Source organism: Artibeus jamaicensis, unplaced genomic scaffold (assembly GCF_021234435.1).
Source record: "Artibeus jamaicensis isolate MK-2021 breed Jamaican fruit bat unplaced genomic scaffold, CSHL_Jam_final contig_490, whole genome shotgun sequence".
Lineage (NCBI taxonomy): Eukaryota > Metazoa > Chordata > Mammalia > Chiroptera > Phyllostomidae > Artibeus > Artibeus jamaicensis.
In genome coordinates, this window is record NW_026521861.1 from 14,867,691 (window position 1) to 14,887,027 (window position 19,337).

Consider the following 19,337-nt stretch of genomic DNA (forward strand, 5'->3'; position numbering starts at 1 on the left):
ACCGCGCCCCCCTAGGCTGAAAGCACCCTCCATGAGACAGGCTGGTCTCGGGGCTGGTGAGTCGGCGGTGAGCGTGGCGTGTCTTCAAGTCCGTCTCAGGCTTATCAGCTCCAAGAGGCTGCCTGCCTGGTGGCCCGTGACAGAAGCAGATGTGTGCTGGGCTCTGTGGAGACCTGGGTGCTCCCCTGCCAGGTACCTGCAGATCAGAAGTGATACCAGCGACAGGTGTGCAGGGGCAAGGTTGCTCTGAGCTGGGAAATTACTGATAATAATAATGAGATCCTGAAAACAGTATTACATGCTGTAATCATCCATCACCGCAGACCTCATTTTTAACACACTAGCTTTGTGGAAAGATAGTTCGTGTACCGTAAAACGCGCCCTTTGCAGTTCGATGGTTTGTGAAATATTCAGCGTGGTGTGACTACCACCGTTATCTGATTCCGGGACATTTTATTGCCCCCAATAGAAACCCTGTGCCTGTTAAGCAGCCACCCTCCGCGCCCCTCTCCCCCCAGCCCCTGGCAACCACTCATCTGCTTCTGCTTCTGTGGGTTTGCCTGTTCTGGGCGTTGCACACAAACAGAACCGTGCAGTGCGTGGGCTTGTGCAGGTCCTTATTCCATTGAGCACGTCTGCAGGGTCCATCCACGCCGTGGCCTGTATCAGTACTTCATCCCTCTGTGTGGCCAAAGAACATTCCCATCGTGTGGATAAACCGCATTTTGTCTGTCTTCTCGTCCACCGACAGACACGCGGCTGTTCCCACTTTTTGGCTGTTGGGGGTAACGCCGCTGTGCAGGTTCACGGACAAGTGTTTGCATGGACATGTTTTCATTTCCGCTGGGGACATGCTCAGGGGTGGGACCGAGGATCAGGTGGCAACGGTGTTTAACCCTTTGGGGACCTGCCGGACTGTGGGAAGTGGCATGGCCGTTGGACACGCCCACCCAGGGTGTGTGAAGGGGCCGATCCCTCCGCAGCCTCCTCAGCACTTGGTGTCTTCGTCTTTTTCACCGTATCCTGCTGGGTGTGAAGCAGTAGTTGGTTGTGGTTTTGATTCCCATTTCTCTAATGACTAATGATGTTAAGCACCTTTTCATGTGCTTATTGGCCATTTATATGTCTTCTTTGGAGAAATGTCTATTTAAAGCCTCTGCCCATTTTGTAATTGGATTTTTATCTTCTTAATGTTGAATTTAAGAATTCTTTGTATGTTCTGCATACAGGTCCGTTATCAGGTATATACAATTTGCAACTATTTTCTTCCTTTCTGTGGGTTTTCTTTTTTTCTTGTTGATGGTATCCTTTGAAGCATAAGGATTTTACATTTTTAAGGAGCTCAGATTCATTTTTGTGACTTGTTTTCACTTGGTCTCACCTGTCCTTGTAAGACGGCCTCATCTGGGAGGGGACAAGGTAAACAAACTGTAGTGCACGGGAGGCCCATGAATCTGTCTTCCTCTGGAGAACCGAAGCCCAGTCACCCGTTGGAAACAGTCGGCACAGACCTGGTCCTTCAGGAATGTTCCAGCCCTTCTCCTCATTGACATGACCATGTTCTCGAGGACCCCTCTCTGTGCAGCACTGCCATGGCGTCTCCCACACCTGCTCTGTCATCTTCCCAGCACCTCCCCAAGATGGGTGTCAGTGTACCCATTTCACAGATAAGGCAGTCGAGGTCAGGGAAGGGAAGAGGCTGGTTTAGCATCGTGGAGGCAGGCTTAAGTGTTTAAGTGGTGCCCCTGGCTATGGTGCTTTGGCTGTTTTGTTGCCATGGTTCATTTTAATCAGGCCCAGGAGCCACTGAGTCTGGTCTCCAGCTTTGCACTGCCTCACCCTGTTCCGGTGGCCTGGCAGGCGGTACCAGTGGAGGCCAGGGCAGCTGAGACCTGGTGGAGGGCTCTGCCGAGAGGCCCCGCATGGGTTTCTCCTGACGGAGACCCGGTCAGGTGTGTGGGAGCAGGCTTCTGACTCGAAGCCGGTGTTCTGTGTGGGGTGCCGGCAGTGCCCCCCACAGAGCGTTTCTCGAGGGAGGTCCACAGGCAGGATGTTATTCTCGGGCCTTCCACAGACGCACGCCTCTTTGTTTCCATAACAGTGATCCGGTACGGCCGGGAAGTCTGTTCTTGTTCAGGGGAAATTACCCATCAGCCCGAGTTCCTGCACAAAAGAAATTTACTCCTAGTGCTTGTTGGCTCTCCGGAAAGCACCCACCTTTTAAAAAGTAAAGCGTTTGAATGAAAGGAAATAATAATCACTCTAAGTCCCTCTTTCTTTGGACTGTGGCGCGCAACATCACTGCACTAGCCCATCCCCGCCCTCACCCAGGTAAGGGGCACAGGGTCTGAGACGGCCCAGGCAGGCCGGCTTCTCAGTGGGGGACAGTCCCTGCGCCTCTGGGGCAGTCCTCCAGTCCTTGTCCTCAGTTTCACATGGCAGCCCAGTTCCACCACTTCCTGGCTGTGCGTCCTTGGAGCCCCCGCCTGCCCCTCTGCGCACAGGGATGGTGACAGCGTCGTTCACCGGGCTCATGGCCTTCAGGCACTCTCGACACCTTCGCGGTGGAGCCTTTGCTGTGACCGCATACACCCTTACGGTAATTCGTGTAGCACTTGTCTTTAGATCAACCCATCTTTTAACTGAAAATACAATGAGTTTGAAAAGGGAACTGGGTATCAGGAACATAGCTGCAAAACTAGTATTGATTTGTCACATGTAAGGGTGACTGGAGAAGTCGATGGTGAATTCTCTTTTGCTAGATACTCTTTTGCCTGCCTAAGGCTCTGAGCCCGAAATCTCCACTCCCTGTTCTAAGGGAGGTTAGTGAGAATTAGAGACACGTCAGCAAGAGGGTAGCTCCACACTGCGGCTGCCTTCTTGAGGGTGGGAGGCTTGAAGAATTCACAAGGGCCTGCCATTTTCACTGAGCGATTCAGTATTATTTAAGTGTACCCCTGTACCCCAAAGACCACCGCATCATCTTTGGAAAGTGCTGGGCTACCTTTCTCCTTCCCAGCCATGGCGCAGTTTAGAAATGGCGGCTTGTTGGAAGACAGTGTGACCTAGAGCCAAGAGCACTGGACTAGGGGTCAGGCTTGTCCCCCGATCTCCCTTTGTGGGGTCTCCGGCCTTGGGGGAGCTGACGTAGAATCTGCCTCACCATCCATCTGACCAAGTTGGTCTCCAGGGCAACCCGGGGCACTGAACATGAGTGGCTCAAGCCAATAAATCCCTCCGTTCCAAGTGCATGGCCCCGGCCTCTGTGGGCTCTGAGCTCCCAGCACCCAGAACAGCTTTTTCGTCTTGTTGTCAATGAAGCTGGCGAGCCTGGAGCCCCCTTCATGAGCAGGGTGGGAAGGGCAGCTGGGCCAGCCCGGCCCTGCACCCTGGCCTTTCCCACTTCCTGCCCCAGCACTGCAAGAAGACTCCAGGGTGGAGGAAGATTGAAAAGAAAACTTCAGAAAGGGACTGAGTTCCTGGAGTGTTCTCAGACCGCTTTGGGGGAGGGGCAGGGGCTGGGCCTCTTTCTCTTCCATTTTTGGGAACAGCAGAGAGAGGAAATCAAGACAAATAAGGCCACATTTGGGCTCACTAGCTGTCCTGGGTAAGACAGAAGAGAGCTAGCATTTACTGAGCAACTACTGTGTGCCCTGAACGTCATGTTTTATATTTAACTGGGTTCTCATAACAGCCAGCTGAAATGAAAAGAAATGGGGGCTCAGAGAGGCTAAGTAATTGCCCAAGAACACCCAGCTGGGGCCAACACGGGGAGCTAAACCCGGGCCTGTCCTCTGCCCATGCCCCTCACAGCCAGGGCCCTCCTCTCCCTGGGTGCTGGGGTGCTAGGCTGGGTGAGGAGGTGAGTGGGCCAGATGCTGTCTGGGAGGCCCCTCCCACTCCAGGCACCTCTGACCTTCGGCCTGGGACCAGCTCATACTCTGTGCCAAACACAGTGCCGTCTTCTCAAACGTTGATCAGATCAGCCTCCCTGGTGCTTCATGGACGGACGGGTAGACCCGGGAGGGCCGCTGGGCCGAACTGAGGACGTACATGCCGGCCGGTTCCTCCTGGCCCCTGTCCAGCTCCTGGCCCTGAACCTGGGCACCAGCGTCCACTTTGTGCCGTGCCCTTAGCATCTGCTCCTGTCACGGTCTCCCCACACAGCTTGTCAAGCGACCATGTAATTGTCCTTCCAGTGACATACTTTATTATCTCCCCAACCTTTCCTGGAAAACAAATTCTCTTTGCCCAAAGCCTGATGTTTTTTTAGCTCCTGATGCTCTTGAGACTGACGCGCCAGCTGGGGCTCCTCACAGCGGGCATGAGCGTGCCCGTCTGGGTCCCCTTTCCGTTCTCGCGACCTTCCAGGTCAGAAACTTGGATGTTCCTTTGATGCTGGCTGAGCCAGCTCTGGCTCTGACCCCTGTTCCTGTGTGTGTGTGTGTGTGTGTGTGTGTGTGTGTGTGTGTGTGTGTGTGTGCTGTTTCCTGCCCAGAGTTCCTCACAGTGGCCGGAGACAGAGGAATTAGCGGTAGGCCTCCTGGGGACGCCCCCGACCCCCAAGCTCTGTCCTGGGTGGGCGGCCTCACCGTGTGGCCTGGCAGGTGGGCCTTGGGCAGAGACTTGACTTCACAGGGGAGGCCAGCGGGTTGAATTCCCTGGATCTCAAGAGGTTCCTGTCCCTCCTTCACTCCCAAGCCCCGTGGACTGAAATCCTCACTGGAGAAAAATCTCCCCAAGGCCAAGATATTTCCAATACAGTTTCCAGGGAAGCCGCTTCGGAAGCCGCAGAAGGAGAGGGTGTCCTAAAAGACAGAAGGGCAGCTTGCTGCGTCCTGCCTCTCACATGCAGGGAATGAGGGGTGCTCCCCACCTTGAGCGCCCTGCACCCCAGCCCTTCAGATCTGAGCTGCACTCGAGTTACCTGCGTGGGGCTGCTCCGACTCAGAGGAGAGCCACATTCAAGCCACTCGCCAGGGAAAAACCCACGTCTCCGGTCCCCGGGAGCAGCCCTGGCCTGTGTACGCGGCGCCATCTCCCCGCCTGCTCCGTGGGCCCACAGGTCGTGACCGGGATCACCGACTGACGAAGCCCGGCTGGCCCCCACTCCAGCCCCAGGCGTGTTTCATTTTGTTAATTATCGCTTTTTGCTTTTGACGTAAAGAGTCAGGGTCCAGGTCAGGGCTGCTCATGTTTTCCTTTCTTTCTCATTAAAGTGGCCCAGCCCTTGGGGCCCCTCGCTAAATTCTGCCAGTGTTTGAAAACATCCTCTCCCTTCTTGACCCCGAAAAATCCTCCATCCTGATCACTGTGAAGCCACTTGAACAGCAAAGGAAATATGGGTCAAGATCCTTGAAGCCACAAACTGCCTTTCCCTTCTCCAAGGGTTTTGGTTATTTCTCAAGGGGCCGTGTTCTCCACCCTGCTGACCCAGGGACTGGATACCTTGTGACCTAGGGTGGCCAGTCAGCAGTGGCACCAGGGGGAATGGCTGGAACCCCCTCACTCAGGTCTTCTGGCTTCACAGCCCCCCACTCTGTTATGTCTGTGAGCCCACAGTGTGTTCGGGGTCCTCAGAGCCATTGTAAGTCCTGCCACCTTGAATTTGCCCAGCGTCCATCTGCCACAGGCCTTCTTGGAGTACTACTTCCCAGTGCACAAATGCCAAGGGCTGGAGGAGGGGGGGGTCCTTCTTGTTACCCAGCCAAATTCTCTGGGTCCAATGCGGACACCCCTCTGTGGTGTCTCTCCCAGGGGGCCACCACACTCAGGCTCTCTCTGTCCCCATCAGCCTTGAACTCCTGCTGTTGGCCGAGTGAGTGGGTCCATGAGGCCCCTGGGGTGGAGCTCATGACCTGGACACGTGGGGGACCTGTGTGGCTGGCAGACTGGACCAGCCCAGCCCCCGCTAGAGAAGCTACGGGCCCCTGGCCTTCTGACTGGCCGCAGCAGAAGCGCCACCTGCAGCCCCATGGGCAGGGACAGCTCCTGTGCTGCCTTGCACCATCTTCCTGGCCTGGCAGAGTCAGCAGCTATCCCCAGGGTCACCCCTAAATTGGCACGTGAGTTCACCACCCGAAGCATTGGAGAGATCGCCCGGTGGTGGCATGCATCTACTTTGTAATGGGACTGTGGGGCTGATAGGGGCCCCGGGACGGCCCCCAACACAGTGCCGGGCGTCGGCCTTACTCACCTTCCCCTGCCCCCACGAGAAGCCCCAGGGAGCCCACTCATGAGCCCCTCGGATTCCGATCTCTGGGCTGTTCATCAAGGAAAGATCAAGGTGCCCATCGGGCTCCTGAAGATTTGACGGCAGCCAGCCAGGAGGGGGACTCCTGGGTGTCCCTCTGGAGAAGGGCCCTTTTGAGACTGAGTGCCATCGGAGACGAGGGAAGATGCCGGTGTTGTGGGGCCAAAGCGTAGGTAATGCGGGAGTGTCCTCTTTAAGAAGAATATTAGGTATGCAAGCGAGTGTTTCCTGAGAATAGGCAAAGAAAGCTGACAGTATCGGGAGCTTGGAGACCCAGGCCCTTTTGCTGGGAGAGCTCACTGCACCGGAAGTGCTTCCCAGTGACACCTGGCTTCCCCCCACTGAGAACTCTGTTGCTCCCAGGGCTGCAGGCCAAGGGCCCTGGAACACCTTAAGCTTCCTCTGCTTCAGGGTGTCACTTCTGTTGGAGTCTGTGCACCCAGCAGAAAGCAAGGGGCAGCACCTTCCCTTAGGACATACAAGGGGCCCGGTGAGTGCCTGAGCAGGGCACTTGTCATTTTTCTCGCTTCTACCCCACCGCTCTCTGGCCACCAGCTACCTGTCCAGCCACATGTCCCTGCCCAATGGGGCTGCGTCAGGCACGGTGCTTGGCCAAGCAGCCCACCCGCCAGGCTGACCATGCAGACACTGGGGAGGAGTTGAGGGGGCTTCAGCCGGGAGCTGCAGGAAACAGACATCAGGCCCCAAAGTGGAGGGGACGGTGACCCCGTGGCACAACCTTTGTGAGCACCTGGCTGGGCTGCTTTGTTTCCCCAGTGAACGGGAATACAAAACCCTGCCTTTCCCTTTGGTCCTGCTTTTGTTCGGGGCCGGTGTCTGCTGCCTGGCCAGGCGCAGACCGAGGAGCTGGCCCAGACGGATGCGGCGCGCAGAGGTGGCTTTGCTACAGGGCACTGAAGGTTCTGATTAAGAAGGTGGAAGACTGGGCTTTTCCTTCCTGTCGGGCAGACCTCAAGTCCGCCCTCGAGTGAGTAAATGTCGCCGTCTGAGACCACTGCTCAGCAACTCTCCTTTGTTTTCAGGCTGTGTATAAGCAGGTCCCTGTTTTGCAGCCAGGATTTAGGGTTGGAATAGCCCCGCCTCCCACCTCCTCTGGGCCCTGCATTCTTCACCCAGTTGCCGCCCCTGGTGCTGGGGGAGCTGGGCTGAGTTAGTTCATGCAACTCGGAACCAGCCAGCTTGAGGGTGGGGAGAGCAAATCAAGGCGAGGAGAAGCCCCTGGTGGCTTGAGTTGTGTTCGGAGCATCCTCCCAGTCACCCGGCCCAACTCCTGATTTTGCAGATGGCGAGTTAGTCTAGATTCTTGGCAGCAAGAGGCAGACTTAATCCAGCCGCTCAAACAAAGGAGGAATTTACTGGAAGGGTGGGGGGTGTGATTAAGTGAAACTGTGAGAGACGCACGCTGCATCTGGCTGGAGGAACCCCAGGCACCGGGACTCTTCTCCAGAGGTCAACTCCAGGTTCTCCCCCAGCTGGCCAACCCCAAGTCTCCAGTGCACAGTTTCTGCCCGAGACGGGCACCCCAACCTGCTGTAACTAAGAAAATCCCCAAGAACTCTGATTGGCCCAGCGGTCACACAGGCAGGGGTAGACCAGATGACCTTATGAAGGTGCTCCTGGTGGACAGGCCTCCTAGCTCACTATTCCCTTCTCTCTTGCCGTGAGTGTGCATGTGAGCACATACTCATTCCGCAAACATACTGAACGCCTACTATGTGTCAGGAACATCATCAGCTCATTCAGCGGAATGGAGCATTTACAGGGTTGGGAGCCAGGCCGGCCTGGATTCAGAGCTTAGGCCCACCGTCCTCTCTTCTGTCCGTGGGGCCCTGTGGGGACCTGAGCCCACGTCCAAGTGCCGTGCTGGGTTCTGATGAGTCAGGAGCGAGCGACGCACCTGCCCTTTGGAGGGCCTGCCGGGGTCACAGTCTCCGAGTCTGTGACCCCAGGACAGGCCCCACCGCGTGACACCGTTCTGGGGGCAGCAGAAGTACAGAGCTGCGAGGAGGCGCGTGTCAAGGGGCTGGTGACTGCCAAGCGCCCACGGCTGGAGCCTGGTTCCCACCCGCACCCGTGGCCAGGCCCTGGTGGCTCTGTGTGCAGAGCCTCCTGCGTCTGGCTCCGGTCCCCTCATGCAGGGTCAGTGGGTGGTGGGGGTGTAGGTGTGGGAGCGCCCCTCCCCTATTCCTGTCCTGGGAGGGAAAAGGGGTGCCCCCCCAAACAGCTGCCTCTACTTCGGTATGAGCAGGATGGCAAGCCCCTCGGCAGCCCCTGGTTTGGAAGGAAGGGGAAACCTGCGCCTCTTTCTTCCAGAGTGTGCTGCCTCTCCCCTGCTCAGCTCTTCCTGAAAGCCCAGTCTGTCCACACTGGGAAATTGCAAATAGCTTACGTGGGAATGTCAGCTGCCCACATATGAAAATATACACATCATTAAGGCCTAAGTGCTTGCGTCTGGAGATAGGGCGGACGTCCCCTGGGCTGACCTTTTGTTCACTGGCAGAACCGCTGCTGATGAGCGCGAGTCCTGGATGGGGTGTTTCCGTGGGTTGAAGCGAAGCGGATGCTGGCCACTGGCCTGTGTGCGCGTGTTTGGAGTGGAGACGCCGACGGTGCTGCACACACAGCAGTTGCCAAAACAGGCGGCGTCCACCGGACCTCACTCTCCAGCCCCCGTGGGCCTCCACGAGGGGCTCGGTCCCCACGGCCAGAGTCACATGCCCCCACACACTCTGAGGAGGACCATGGTGGGCTCGGGCGACATGGTGATGTTTGGGGAGAAGGCTCTCTGACCAGGCTGCCTGGGGCTGAGTCCGGTTCTCGCTCTCATGCTCGCCGTGTGGTCTTGAACAAGTTACGTGACTTTTCCAAGCCTGTTTCTGCATCTGTCAAATGGGAATACTAATAATACGGCCGACCCCGAGAGGATGGAGAAGCATAACCGTTGTCAGGCTCGGAGGGTTTAACACACAGTGGGTGCTGAGGAAGGGCAGGGACCATGATGAGGACAGTCGTCCTGGGGGCGGGGGAAGGTGCCGTCTGCTCAGAGACTCGTCTTGGATGAGGCTGTGTTGGAAGTAGGTCCTGAAGCCTGGGTGGGACTTGGACCTGCCATGACCAGGCAAGCAGGGCTCCTTCCAAGAGAACAAGCAAGGGCCTAGCAGCTGGACAGCCAGGGCTTGTCCAGGGGCAGCGAGTGGGCGGTGTGGGCCTCAGCAAGCAGAGGGCAGAGAGGGGCAGCAGGTGGGGAAGAGAGTTAGGGGCCAGGCCTTTGGCAGTGGAGACCAGCCGTGCTGCACGGGGCCGAGCAGCCCCTCCGGGCCATTGTGTTAGCACAAGAGCAAGTGGTACAGAGACCTGTGGGGGCGGGCTGGCCAGTCCAGCGAGGGAAGAGGATTCTTGAAACCAGGCAGTGAGGTGGGCATGGAGAGGAGGGGCTGGGGGGAGACATACCAGGGCCGGGACTGCTGTGCGTGTGTCCCCATCTGCGAAGTGGGGACAAGCTGGTTTGAGTAGGACCAATGAGGCCAGCTATGTCCTGCCCCGGAGCTGGCTCGGGAGCCTGGATTAGAGCACCTCCTGCTCAGAACCACTGTTCCCTCTGAGGCCCACCCTGGAGCCCCCTGGTGTTGGTCTGGGTCCCTTCCCTCTGTGGCCTTTTCTGTCAGTCCCCCATCTGTGCCGCGAGTCCCCCCAGACGGGCCCAGAGGGGTCTTCCCAGGAGAGCCCCCTGTGACCTCCCCCTGATGCTCCACCGAGGTCCCAAATCTCCGAACAAGCAGAGGCGGCGCGTTTCCAGAAGGCTGTGAGGGGGCTCCCGGGCCGGTGACTTCGGGAGCATGGACGGCTGCTGAGGAGGAGTGGGGGGTGGTCCTGAAGGGCCCGTCGCCCCCAGGCACCTCCAAGGTCACAGCCACCTGCAGTCCCTCCCACTGCCACCCGACGTCTCAAAACGAGGCTTTGGGCCAGGGGAGGCCTTGGGAACCAGGTCCTCAGGCCTGAGGTCTCTCCCTGATGCAGGAAATGGTGTGCCCTCCTCCTGCCAGTCTTCACGGTGCAGAGGGGACAGCAGCAGGGAGAGGAGGCGACAGTGGGGCCCTGGCGATGCTGCCCTCGGGGCTGACTCTCCGCACCCAGTGGGAACCAGCCTCACAAGAGGTGTCAGCGCGTGTCAGCTGGCCCCACTCCGTTAGCTTTGCCTAGAGGAGTCCTCCCTGCTCTGAGCAGCCTCCAGGCCTCTCGGCCCGGGCAGGCCCCTCCACCTGGGTGTGTCCAACCTGGCTCTCGGGGTCCAGCTTCCGTTTTCCCTCTCCAGGACTCCCTCCCAACAGATCTCTCATTTTTTTCCCTCAGTTGTTATTGCAAAGGCTGCACTCTGCAGGTTTGAGATGAGTCACTGGGTCATTATTCCCAGTGTGCCCTGGTCTCAGAGGCCTGGGGAGCTGGTCTACCTGCTGGTGTCTGCGCATGAAGCACAGGAGCAAGGGGCTCAACAGCGCCACCTTGTGGACTGACATACCCAGAGGTGACTTCATGCCCAGATTGGGCCCGGACCTCCCCATCGCCCCCCCACCCCCTCCAGCATGCTCAGCACCTGAGATACCCCAGATTGTCCTTCTTCAAGTTAAGCACAGAGAAGGCCCTTGAGAAGCTGCATTTGGGACCTGGGAGGGGTGACGCCTGGAGCAGTCGCAGCACCAAGGGGTGCTGGGGCCGTGTTAGTCTTCAGCAGGTAATCTCTGTCGGCCCTCAAGTCTCGCCAGGCCACACGCACGGGCTCACCCCAGATCCATCACACGGGAACACGGCCGCAGGACTAGTCCTGAGCTCTTCCTTCCCGCCCGCTGCTGCCCACCCCCCACTCTCTCCTCTTTAGACCTCCCTTGGGCATTGCGTCCTCACGGTCGTCAGGACTGTGTCTGAATATTGTGGAGGTTTCCGACTGATGGAGCAGAGGATGAAGGGTCTGGCCGAGGCCACACGTCCCAGTGTAGGGTCATGGGCAGCGCTGGCAGCCTGAGGACCTGAGAACTTAATGGGAGGGGGGGGGACAAAATGGGGGAGAGCAGTGAAGGTGGAGAGCCCCCCAGGCCCCCTGCATCCACCTCAGGGGCTGCCCGATGTACATGCCAAGTGGCGTGGTGGGTCCCAGGAGAACACCCATGCAGCCTCACCTCTGGCTGCCCAGGTGACTAGAACCCACGCATACGTCTCAGGGAGAGCAGCGTGGGTCTGGGCTGTTGGGGGAGGAGGTAGGAAGGAGCCATGATTCCAAGGGGGTTGCAGCCCGACACACACGTGTCGCTATGTTGTGTCTGTCCCACCAGCAGGACCTGTTGTTGGCCTGGCTCCACCCACATGTGCCCCTAGTTCCTCTGGTGCAGGAAATGGGTTCAAGGTCGATTTCTCCTTCTGGGGGTGGGCGGCAGGGAGCAGGTTCCTCCCCCTCTGGGTGCAGGGGGCTTCTATCCAGAAGCCCAGATTCACAGAGTGAATAAAGCACACCCAGGCCTTAATGCCATCTCTGTCCTACTGTGCCCTCCCCCACCATCTCCAGGGGAGGGAATGGGGAGGAAGGAGACTTAGCCAAAGAGGGGACGAGGTACAGATCCCCTTGTTCCAGGTGTGACTTCAGGGGCGGGACAGGTGTCCCTGCGGCCTCCAGCTCCTCCAGGGAGACAAGCCCTTTCTTCCCACAGGAAAGAGAAGTGGGCGTGCAGAGCTATGTCCCCCAGGTGTGGCTTGCTGTCTTAAGCTGTCCCAAGAGTTGACCACAGAGCCTTCCTCAGGGCAGCTGGGGCTGCTCCTGTCACCAGAGTGGACTTCCTGTCAGAGCTGGGTCCCATCGAGGTCAGCCAGCTGGTTAGCCTGGGCTGTGCGAGACCATTGGGAGGCCAGGCGTTGGTTCTTGTGGGTCCTCTAGCAGAGGGACCCTGTCCTCATCCTCCCTCCAGTCCAGAGGACATGCCACCAAGACCCAGTTCCACACACACTTGACCTGAACTGTCCTGTTCAGGTCAAGGCCTGCAGGCTGGAGCTACTTAAGAAGACATCTGTGACCAAAGAAATCAGTGTCACTTCAAAACCCTGCTGGCCTGAGGGAGTCCCGAGGCCAGGGGACCTTCCAGCTGCTTTTTGCTTTGTAAATATCTAAGGGCCTGAGGCCCTTACCGTTTGGTTAGAACTTTGGTTAGAACTTGGGCGTCTTCGACACTGAGGAGGATGTCACTCATTCATCCTGCCCACCCTGACCCTCAGCTTCATCCTGGAGGGACAGTTCCTGGTACAAAGAGCCACAGTGCTGCCCAGCCAGAGCTCCCTTGCACCCCCGAGCCCTCACTGAGGTGAGGTGACGCTCCACCTCACAGGCCCCGGGGGCCAGAAGGACCGGCTTGCTGGAAAGAGATCTGAAACGGCACGGAATTCTGGAATTCTGTCTTCATTCTCCCAGTGCGGGAGGGCCAGGGAGAGCCTGCCTGTCTCCCTCTGAAACGCACTTCCCGGCCTGGAGGGGAGGACCAGGCACCCCCTGATCCCATTAGCGAGGGGCCCTGAAATGCCCCTTTGGGCAGCTGCCCCCCTCGCCCTCCTGGCAGGGTTCAGTTTCTGACTTAAGCTGCCCAACAGCTTCCTCCTCCCTCCTTTCTGGCAAAGGTGTCCTCCCCTGGAGTCAGTTGAAAGGGGCTCTGGTTGGAATTCCTTAATGTCTTCATGTCGAGCCAAAGACTGAGTTTAAACCCCTGGTGGTTAAACTGAGCACATCATTACCTGCTCACTGACCCCATTAGGGCTTTGACTGGTGGGCAGCGGCCCCCGGGCCGTCTCGCCAGCCGGTGCTGGAGGCTGGCCTGGTGTGGCCGAGCAGGCAGCCAGGTGGCTGTCCTGGCCTGCAGGTGGGAGGGCCCTGACCCCATCCCCCTCAAAGCCTTTCCCAATGACCCCAGCCCAGTGAGACCGCCCACTTATCTGAGCCCAGTGGCTCCTTACCCTGAGCTGCGCCATTTCCCATGCAAGCTCTGCCTGCCTCTGCTGGAGGGCCTCCGGTGTCCTGGTCAGCCACAGGGCCCATGCCACACCTCCCGGGAGGGGGGAGAGGGGGGAGCACAGGTGGCCCGGGCAGCCCACCACCTCCAACCAGACTCATTCTTGACCCACCCAAAGTTGGGTGACCTTTGGAAATGACTTGGGCTTTCTGCACCTCCATCTCCTCATCCATGAAGGCATTTTACACAGTGTCTATCCAGGGTTAGCCTCAACAAAGGCAAACCATTGTTATCCATTACATTATTTCTGTTGGCTTTAAATGTTGGGTCTATAAAAGAATTTCATTTGAACAAGGAGAAAAGAGCCTTGCTGTTAAAAAAAAAAAAGTGTGCGAACTGTGGAGTTCCAAGCAGCCCATTTCACAGGTGGTCACGTATAGCCAAGAAAAGGGAAGGGAGTTTCCTGTTAGCGTCTCACCTGATCTCGAGTGTCTTACGAGAGACAAACTGATTTGCGGTTGAGGACCACATAGGGGTCACCTTTTAATAGGCCCCATACCCTGGTTTCCCTCGCACTGCGCCCAGCACCAGGCTGGGCCTCCTGCAGGTACAGTGTGTCTCTCCTGGTGAGGACCGATGACAAATCAGCGCCCCTGCCCCCCCCCCCACATCTCTGTTTGGTCTTGGCGGACCCACCCCACGCCCATCTCTCCCTAACAAGCACACAGCGGGCGCCAGTTCTGGGCCAGCCGCTGAGCCCCGCACACCAAGGCAGCGCAGCACCTCAGCTCTCTTCCAGAAGCGAGTTTGCCTGTGGCCTCAGGGCTTGTTCTGATACGAGGACGCTGTCCCCACCTTCTGGAGTTCCTGACGCCCGTAGACTCAGCTGCTAGAATTCCCAAACAAAGTTCTCCAAGCTTTAGAAGCAAAAACTAAAACAAAGCCCAACCATCCATCGCTGAGTCTTGAGGACCTGCAGGGCCTCCCCGGAGCAGCTCCTTCCTGTCACAGGGGAAGCGGCAGGGCCCAGAATGGCCCAGGGCAGGGGTTGGACCAGAGCTCAGGGCTCCAGCCGCTTTGTGGAACATCTTCTCTGCAAAAGGAGCGGCAAGTAGCCCCAGAAGCCAACAGTCTGCCGGCTGCTCTTCTGTGTTCTCACTGCACTGTCAGTGTGGGGATGGAGGGGCAGCCCTGGCAGAGTGGGCAGAGAGGGGGGCACTCCCACCCAGGACTATGGCGGCAGCCATCTGGGCGACTCTCTGAGACGTTTGATGTGACAGGCTTTGTCTACACTGCGTGTATGTCTGGGCGGCATTTTCCATCACGGTGGCAACCCCCACACCTGAGGCCTCCCCGACCCAGGGGCTGGGAGGGCCCACGGCAGGGGAGAACTTGCAGAGAAGGCGGGGCCTGGGAGGGGAGGGAAGAAGGGGGATGTGGGCATTCAGAACGGCGGGGAATAGAAAATAAGCCACTGGTTTCACTCACCGGGCTGCTCCGCCTGCACCCTCAGGGTCAGTGCCACGCCCCCCATCAGACACCACCCAGTGGGCTTAGCAGAACAGTCACCCCACGGTCACATGGCAACTGCTGGGAAAAGGAAGCAAGTCTTTCAGATTTTAGCATCTACGCCCCACCTTCCCGAGCCCGCTCCTGGCAACTTTCTCCATTATTCCTGTAATCTATTGAAAACCCACTGGGGGGCGGCTGGTAGAGGGAGCCTGGTTGGGGGAAGGGGTGGGGGGAGGCCTGCCACTCCTGGGGAAGATGCAGAAACTCGGAGCTGCCCTTCCAACTTGAAGTGTTCAGGCCAGGCAGCCTAACCGAGAAGGAGACCAAAATGACAGCGGTGACATTTATTGCACACTTTCTCCTGCGTGCCAGGATCAGGGCCAAAGGCAGGGCCTAAAGCTGTCACGGGTCGTTCTGGGAGAAACTGTTGTTTCTGCTCATCTTCCTGATAACCGAGGCTGAACAGCCAAAACCGAGGTCCCCCAGCCACCGGCAGCAGGTGTGGGACTCGAACCCTGGGGCCAGTGCCCAAAGCACACGTGTCGCACAGCTGCTGAGCCCCCTCCCCTAGCTGCTGTGTCGTCCTGTTCGCTTGCCCTCCTACCCCTTCCAGACCCTTTTGGACATGACCTTGAGGCTGTACAGGGGTTCTTCTCGACTCTGCCCTCTGAGAGGACAGCTCAGAGTGGCTGGGGGTGTCAGCAAGCTCAGGGGGTCGCCGAAGACCTGGACATTGGTGCACAGCTCCTCCTGCCAGGAGTGCTCTCGCACCCCATCCGTTCTGGCCACAGGCCCAAGACACAGGCATCATCCTTGATGCTCTGCATACGATGGCAGTGATGCTCAGAGGAGCCATGTGACCTCCCGGGGGTCACACTGACTGAAAGTGGCAGAGCAGAAATCTGACCTGAAGTCTGGGCTCATCCACCACCTTCCCACCCCGCCACCCCCTGCACAACCCGATGCTGCGCAGGCGGCCCAGGGCCCGGCTCGGGCAGGAGGGGAAGGTGCACCCACACCCAGCAGCTTTGGGTGGCCCCGGACACCCTGCTCCTCCCCCGCACTGACCGCCTCCTCTTCTCTTCTTCCCTCCAGTCCCCAGTTTTCATCGCCCAGGTTGGCCGGGACCTGGTCTCCCAGACGGAGGAGAGGCTCCTTCAGAGGCCCTGCAAAGAACTCTTCTCTGCCTGTGCGCAGTAAGTGCTTCGGCAGCCCGCCCGCCCCGGGCCCCTGCCCACCAGCCTCCCTCGCTCCTGGCCAGGGGGTGTCAGGCCCCTCTGCCCCTCTGGCAGCCACACAGCCCTCCAGACGGGGCTGCCTCCAGCTTATACCTGGAGCTCTGGGCACCAGGGCAGGTCTTCAGTGGCCAAGGGCCCAGCCAAGCCACCCAGATGTCTGTGTGCTCCTTAAGAGGAGAGAGAGATACCAGGGGCTGAGTCCAAGGAAAACATCTGCTTCAAAGGGTGTTGAAAGCGGTGGCTCTCCAGGCTGTTGAGACTGAGGAATGTGCAAAAATTTGACCTGGGCTGGGTGGTTTGGAGATCCCTCCCAGGCCCCCCAACCCCACCACTGCCACCACCCCGAGCGGCGGCGCTGCTGCAGGAGGGGCTGCAGGCTGCCTTCCCGGCCACGCCCCATCACCTCTGCAGGCCTCCTGTGTAGGAGACAAGCCAGTGGCCGTGGTGCCAGCCGTGTGCCCATTACGCCCCCACCCATCTCCTCACACACGCACGTTCATGCACCCACACGCTCTGTACCCCATAAGATGACACGTGTGTGCACGCAGACGTGCCTACATGCCAAGAGGCATCCTGTGTGCCCTGTTCACCCTTGGATCCACAGGCATCAGTTGGGCATCTGCCTTGTGCCTGGCACTGTGCTGGGTGCTGGGGAGACCCTGGTGAGCGGGAGCCCAGTCCCGGCTTTCCCACAGCTTGCCGCCAGGTCGGGAGGACAAGAGAGCCAGCAGCCCTGTGCACTGGGAGTGTGACAATGTGGCTGGACAGTCTGGGGAGCCAGCTGGGGGCCCAACCCTGTTAGGGCCCGAGCAGGGACCCCTGCAGCAGAAAGAGACCTGGTGGCTGCCCTCTCGGAGGTGGCCGAGGGGCAGGCCTGGCACTGGGGCAGGTCCCTGGGTTGTTCCTGAGGGAGGGGTCATCCCGGCCCCCCATGCCAGCCCCGGTTTGCAGGTTTGACAAGACACAGCCCCCAGCTTGCCCCAGCTCAGCATGTCCCCTGCCTCCCTCGGGTCCCCGGTGCCCAGGCCAGATTGGCCAGCATCCCACTTTTCAAAGGGAAGAGGCCCACCCCTGCCTGTAGCCAGACTCAGAACCCCCCAGGTCCAGCCTAGGCCAAGCCCACAGTAGGTGACCCATAAATTCTGCTGCAGGATGAAAATCTGGTGGCTTTGCTGGTCCTGGACCAGACCCAGAACGTGGTGGGCCTCAGGGGCCACATCCCGATCTGCCCCCCACCACCCCCCATCTCGGAGTCCCTGCCCCTCCCCCTCTGTTGTCAAAGTTGCCTCTGTTGTCATTGCATCTCCTATTCCTTCCTCAGAGAGATGGCCCCGACCTCTGACCCCTGACCCCGGGACCCTGGGTCATTTATTTAATGTTGGTTATTTACCATTGTGACGTCCCCATCATAAGGCCACCCACACACTCACTGGTGCAGGCCAGGCCTGGGATGCACCCAGGGCCAGAACTCAGTGCCCAGCGTGGGGTCAGCCAGGCCATCTCAAACCACCCTCTGGAAGGATGGGGCCTCCGGCCCCTGTGTGTGGTCTGCCCGTCTGCCTCGGGACCGGGGTGATGAAATGTCCCTCTCTGCGTTCCCTCCGAGCCAGGTCCGTGCACGACTACCTGAGTGGGGAGCCCTTCCGCCAGTACCTGGACAGCATGTACTTCGATCGCTTCCTCCAGTGGAAGTGGCTGGAAAGGTGAGCGCCCCCCGCCCTTCCGCCCCCCAGTGTGTGCCAGGGTGCGTGTCGGGTGGGGGCCAGGTTTCACCTGCAAAGTCGCATAAAATCCAGCTACCTCCGTGGGCCCGTGGGCCAGATAAAAGTAACCGTCTCCTCCTATGAAGTAGGTTCTGTGTCCTAGACGCTCTCTGTGCTCATGAAAGTGTGCCTGCTCACACCCCTGCCCACTCACACACACAAACGCACAGCCTCTCTGGGCATCCTGTTCTGTCTGTCTGTGCTCGGGGACCCTTCCTCCGCCCGCACACGGCGGGCTGCCGTCCTCCCTGAACGAGCGGTGCGTCCCTTACGTAACCCAAGCCCCACCGGCGGGCAGCCTTTCCTAAGGGATGGAAAGCTTTGCACACATACTTGTACATTTACAAGTACAACTGTAGAAATTCCTAGCAGAGGAATTTTGGGGTCAGAAAGCCCTAGTTTTAAACCGTGAGGAACTGACAAGTCGCCCTCCCGAGCAGCGGCCCCCAGTTTCCAGTCCTGCCCGCGCCCCTGGGCGTCAGCAACACGTTCTCTGTTTCCTGTCCGGCAGCAATCTTTCTTCCCGTTATCCTTTCACCCCATTAGTGGATGGGACTGAGTGCATTTTCATGTTTGCTTTGCTGCCTTGTTCTCTGCAAAGTGATCCCACACGCACTCGGTGAGTGGGCGGGGCCGGTGTGGCTACTGAGGAAGGAGAGACCCAGCGGGGATGTGACGTGTCTGGCCTCGTCACCCAGCGGGCCAGGGGTGCACCGAGGGGCCCTGGCCTCCGGCCCCTGGCTCCATGTTCTGCTCACCACACAGCTCAGGGTGTGTGAGGTGGGGGGTGCCCATGGCACACCCGTGCCAGGCTGAGCTGGGAGGCGTGGGTGGGAGTGTCCCCTTCCTCAGCCCGGAGCGCCCTGTGCCGGAGGCCTGGTGCTCGTGGCCCTCTGGGCACACGGGGGTTCTAGAGCGAGGAGCCCGCCCTACCCTGCGTGTGCGCTCACCCCTGAGCTGGCCAAAAGCTCCCTGCACATGTTCAGGACACCACATGACAGGAACCTTCTAGAAGCTCCGTCCACTCCCTTCCCCACCCACCTGGGAAGCTCAGAGGAGAAGCACCTTGCCCTTCGGCCACTGGATAATGTTTCTTCTCTCTGCCCCGCCCACTGCGGGTAACAGAGTGCAGCGGATGGGCTTCCCTGTTAGTCCCCTTGCCCCCGCACATCACAGCTGCTGCAGGAGACACCGAGGGGCAAAAGGCCAGGCCAGGCACCTGCTGGGGGCAGGGAGCCCACAGCCTGGACCCAAGTCCCATGTCGGCCTCCTCCCGAGGGCCTTGGGAGGGGCTTCTCATCTCTCCACACCACGGTCTCCTCCTGTCATTGGGGTCATTATCGTGCCAGCCTTGTCAGCCGGGCATGAAGACCAGATGAGGTCAGCAGCACGTGCCTGGGGCACGTCAGCCCTGTGGCCCCAGGAGGTACACTGCTGAGTGCGGCTGTGGTCGTCACTGATCGTCAGCGCAGCCATGCTCCTCGTACGCCTGGTGTGGGAAGGAGCAGCTGCCCCTAGGGAGGGGAGGTTCGGTCGCGGTTCCGATGACCGCAGGGCAGCGGTGGGGTGT

General features: G+C 59.0%; 1 protein-coding gene across 3 annotated transcripts in view; it reads left to right on the plus strand.

Annotated features, from left to right (window-relative positions):
* GRK5 (G protein-coupled receptor kinase 5) overlaps positions 1-19,337 on the plus strand; it is a 187,812-nt gene that overhangs the window by 148,624 nt on the left and 19,851 nt on the right. For 2 of the 3 annotated variants that reach the window (XM_053668383.1, XM_053668382.1), the window contains exons 5-6: positions 15,862-15,962; positions 17,615-17,707. In XM_053668383.1, coding sequence (XP_053524358.1) covers positions 15,862-15,962; positions 17,615-17,707 — 194 coding nt within the window. Of the gene's footprint in view, positions 1-15,861; positions 15,963-17,610; positions 17,708-19,337 lie in introns of those variants that run through there. The other variant, XM_037148835.2, reaches the window with a different exon arrangement.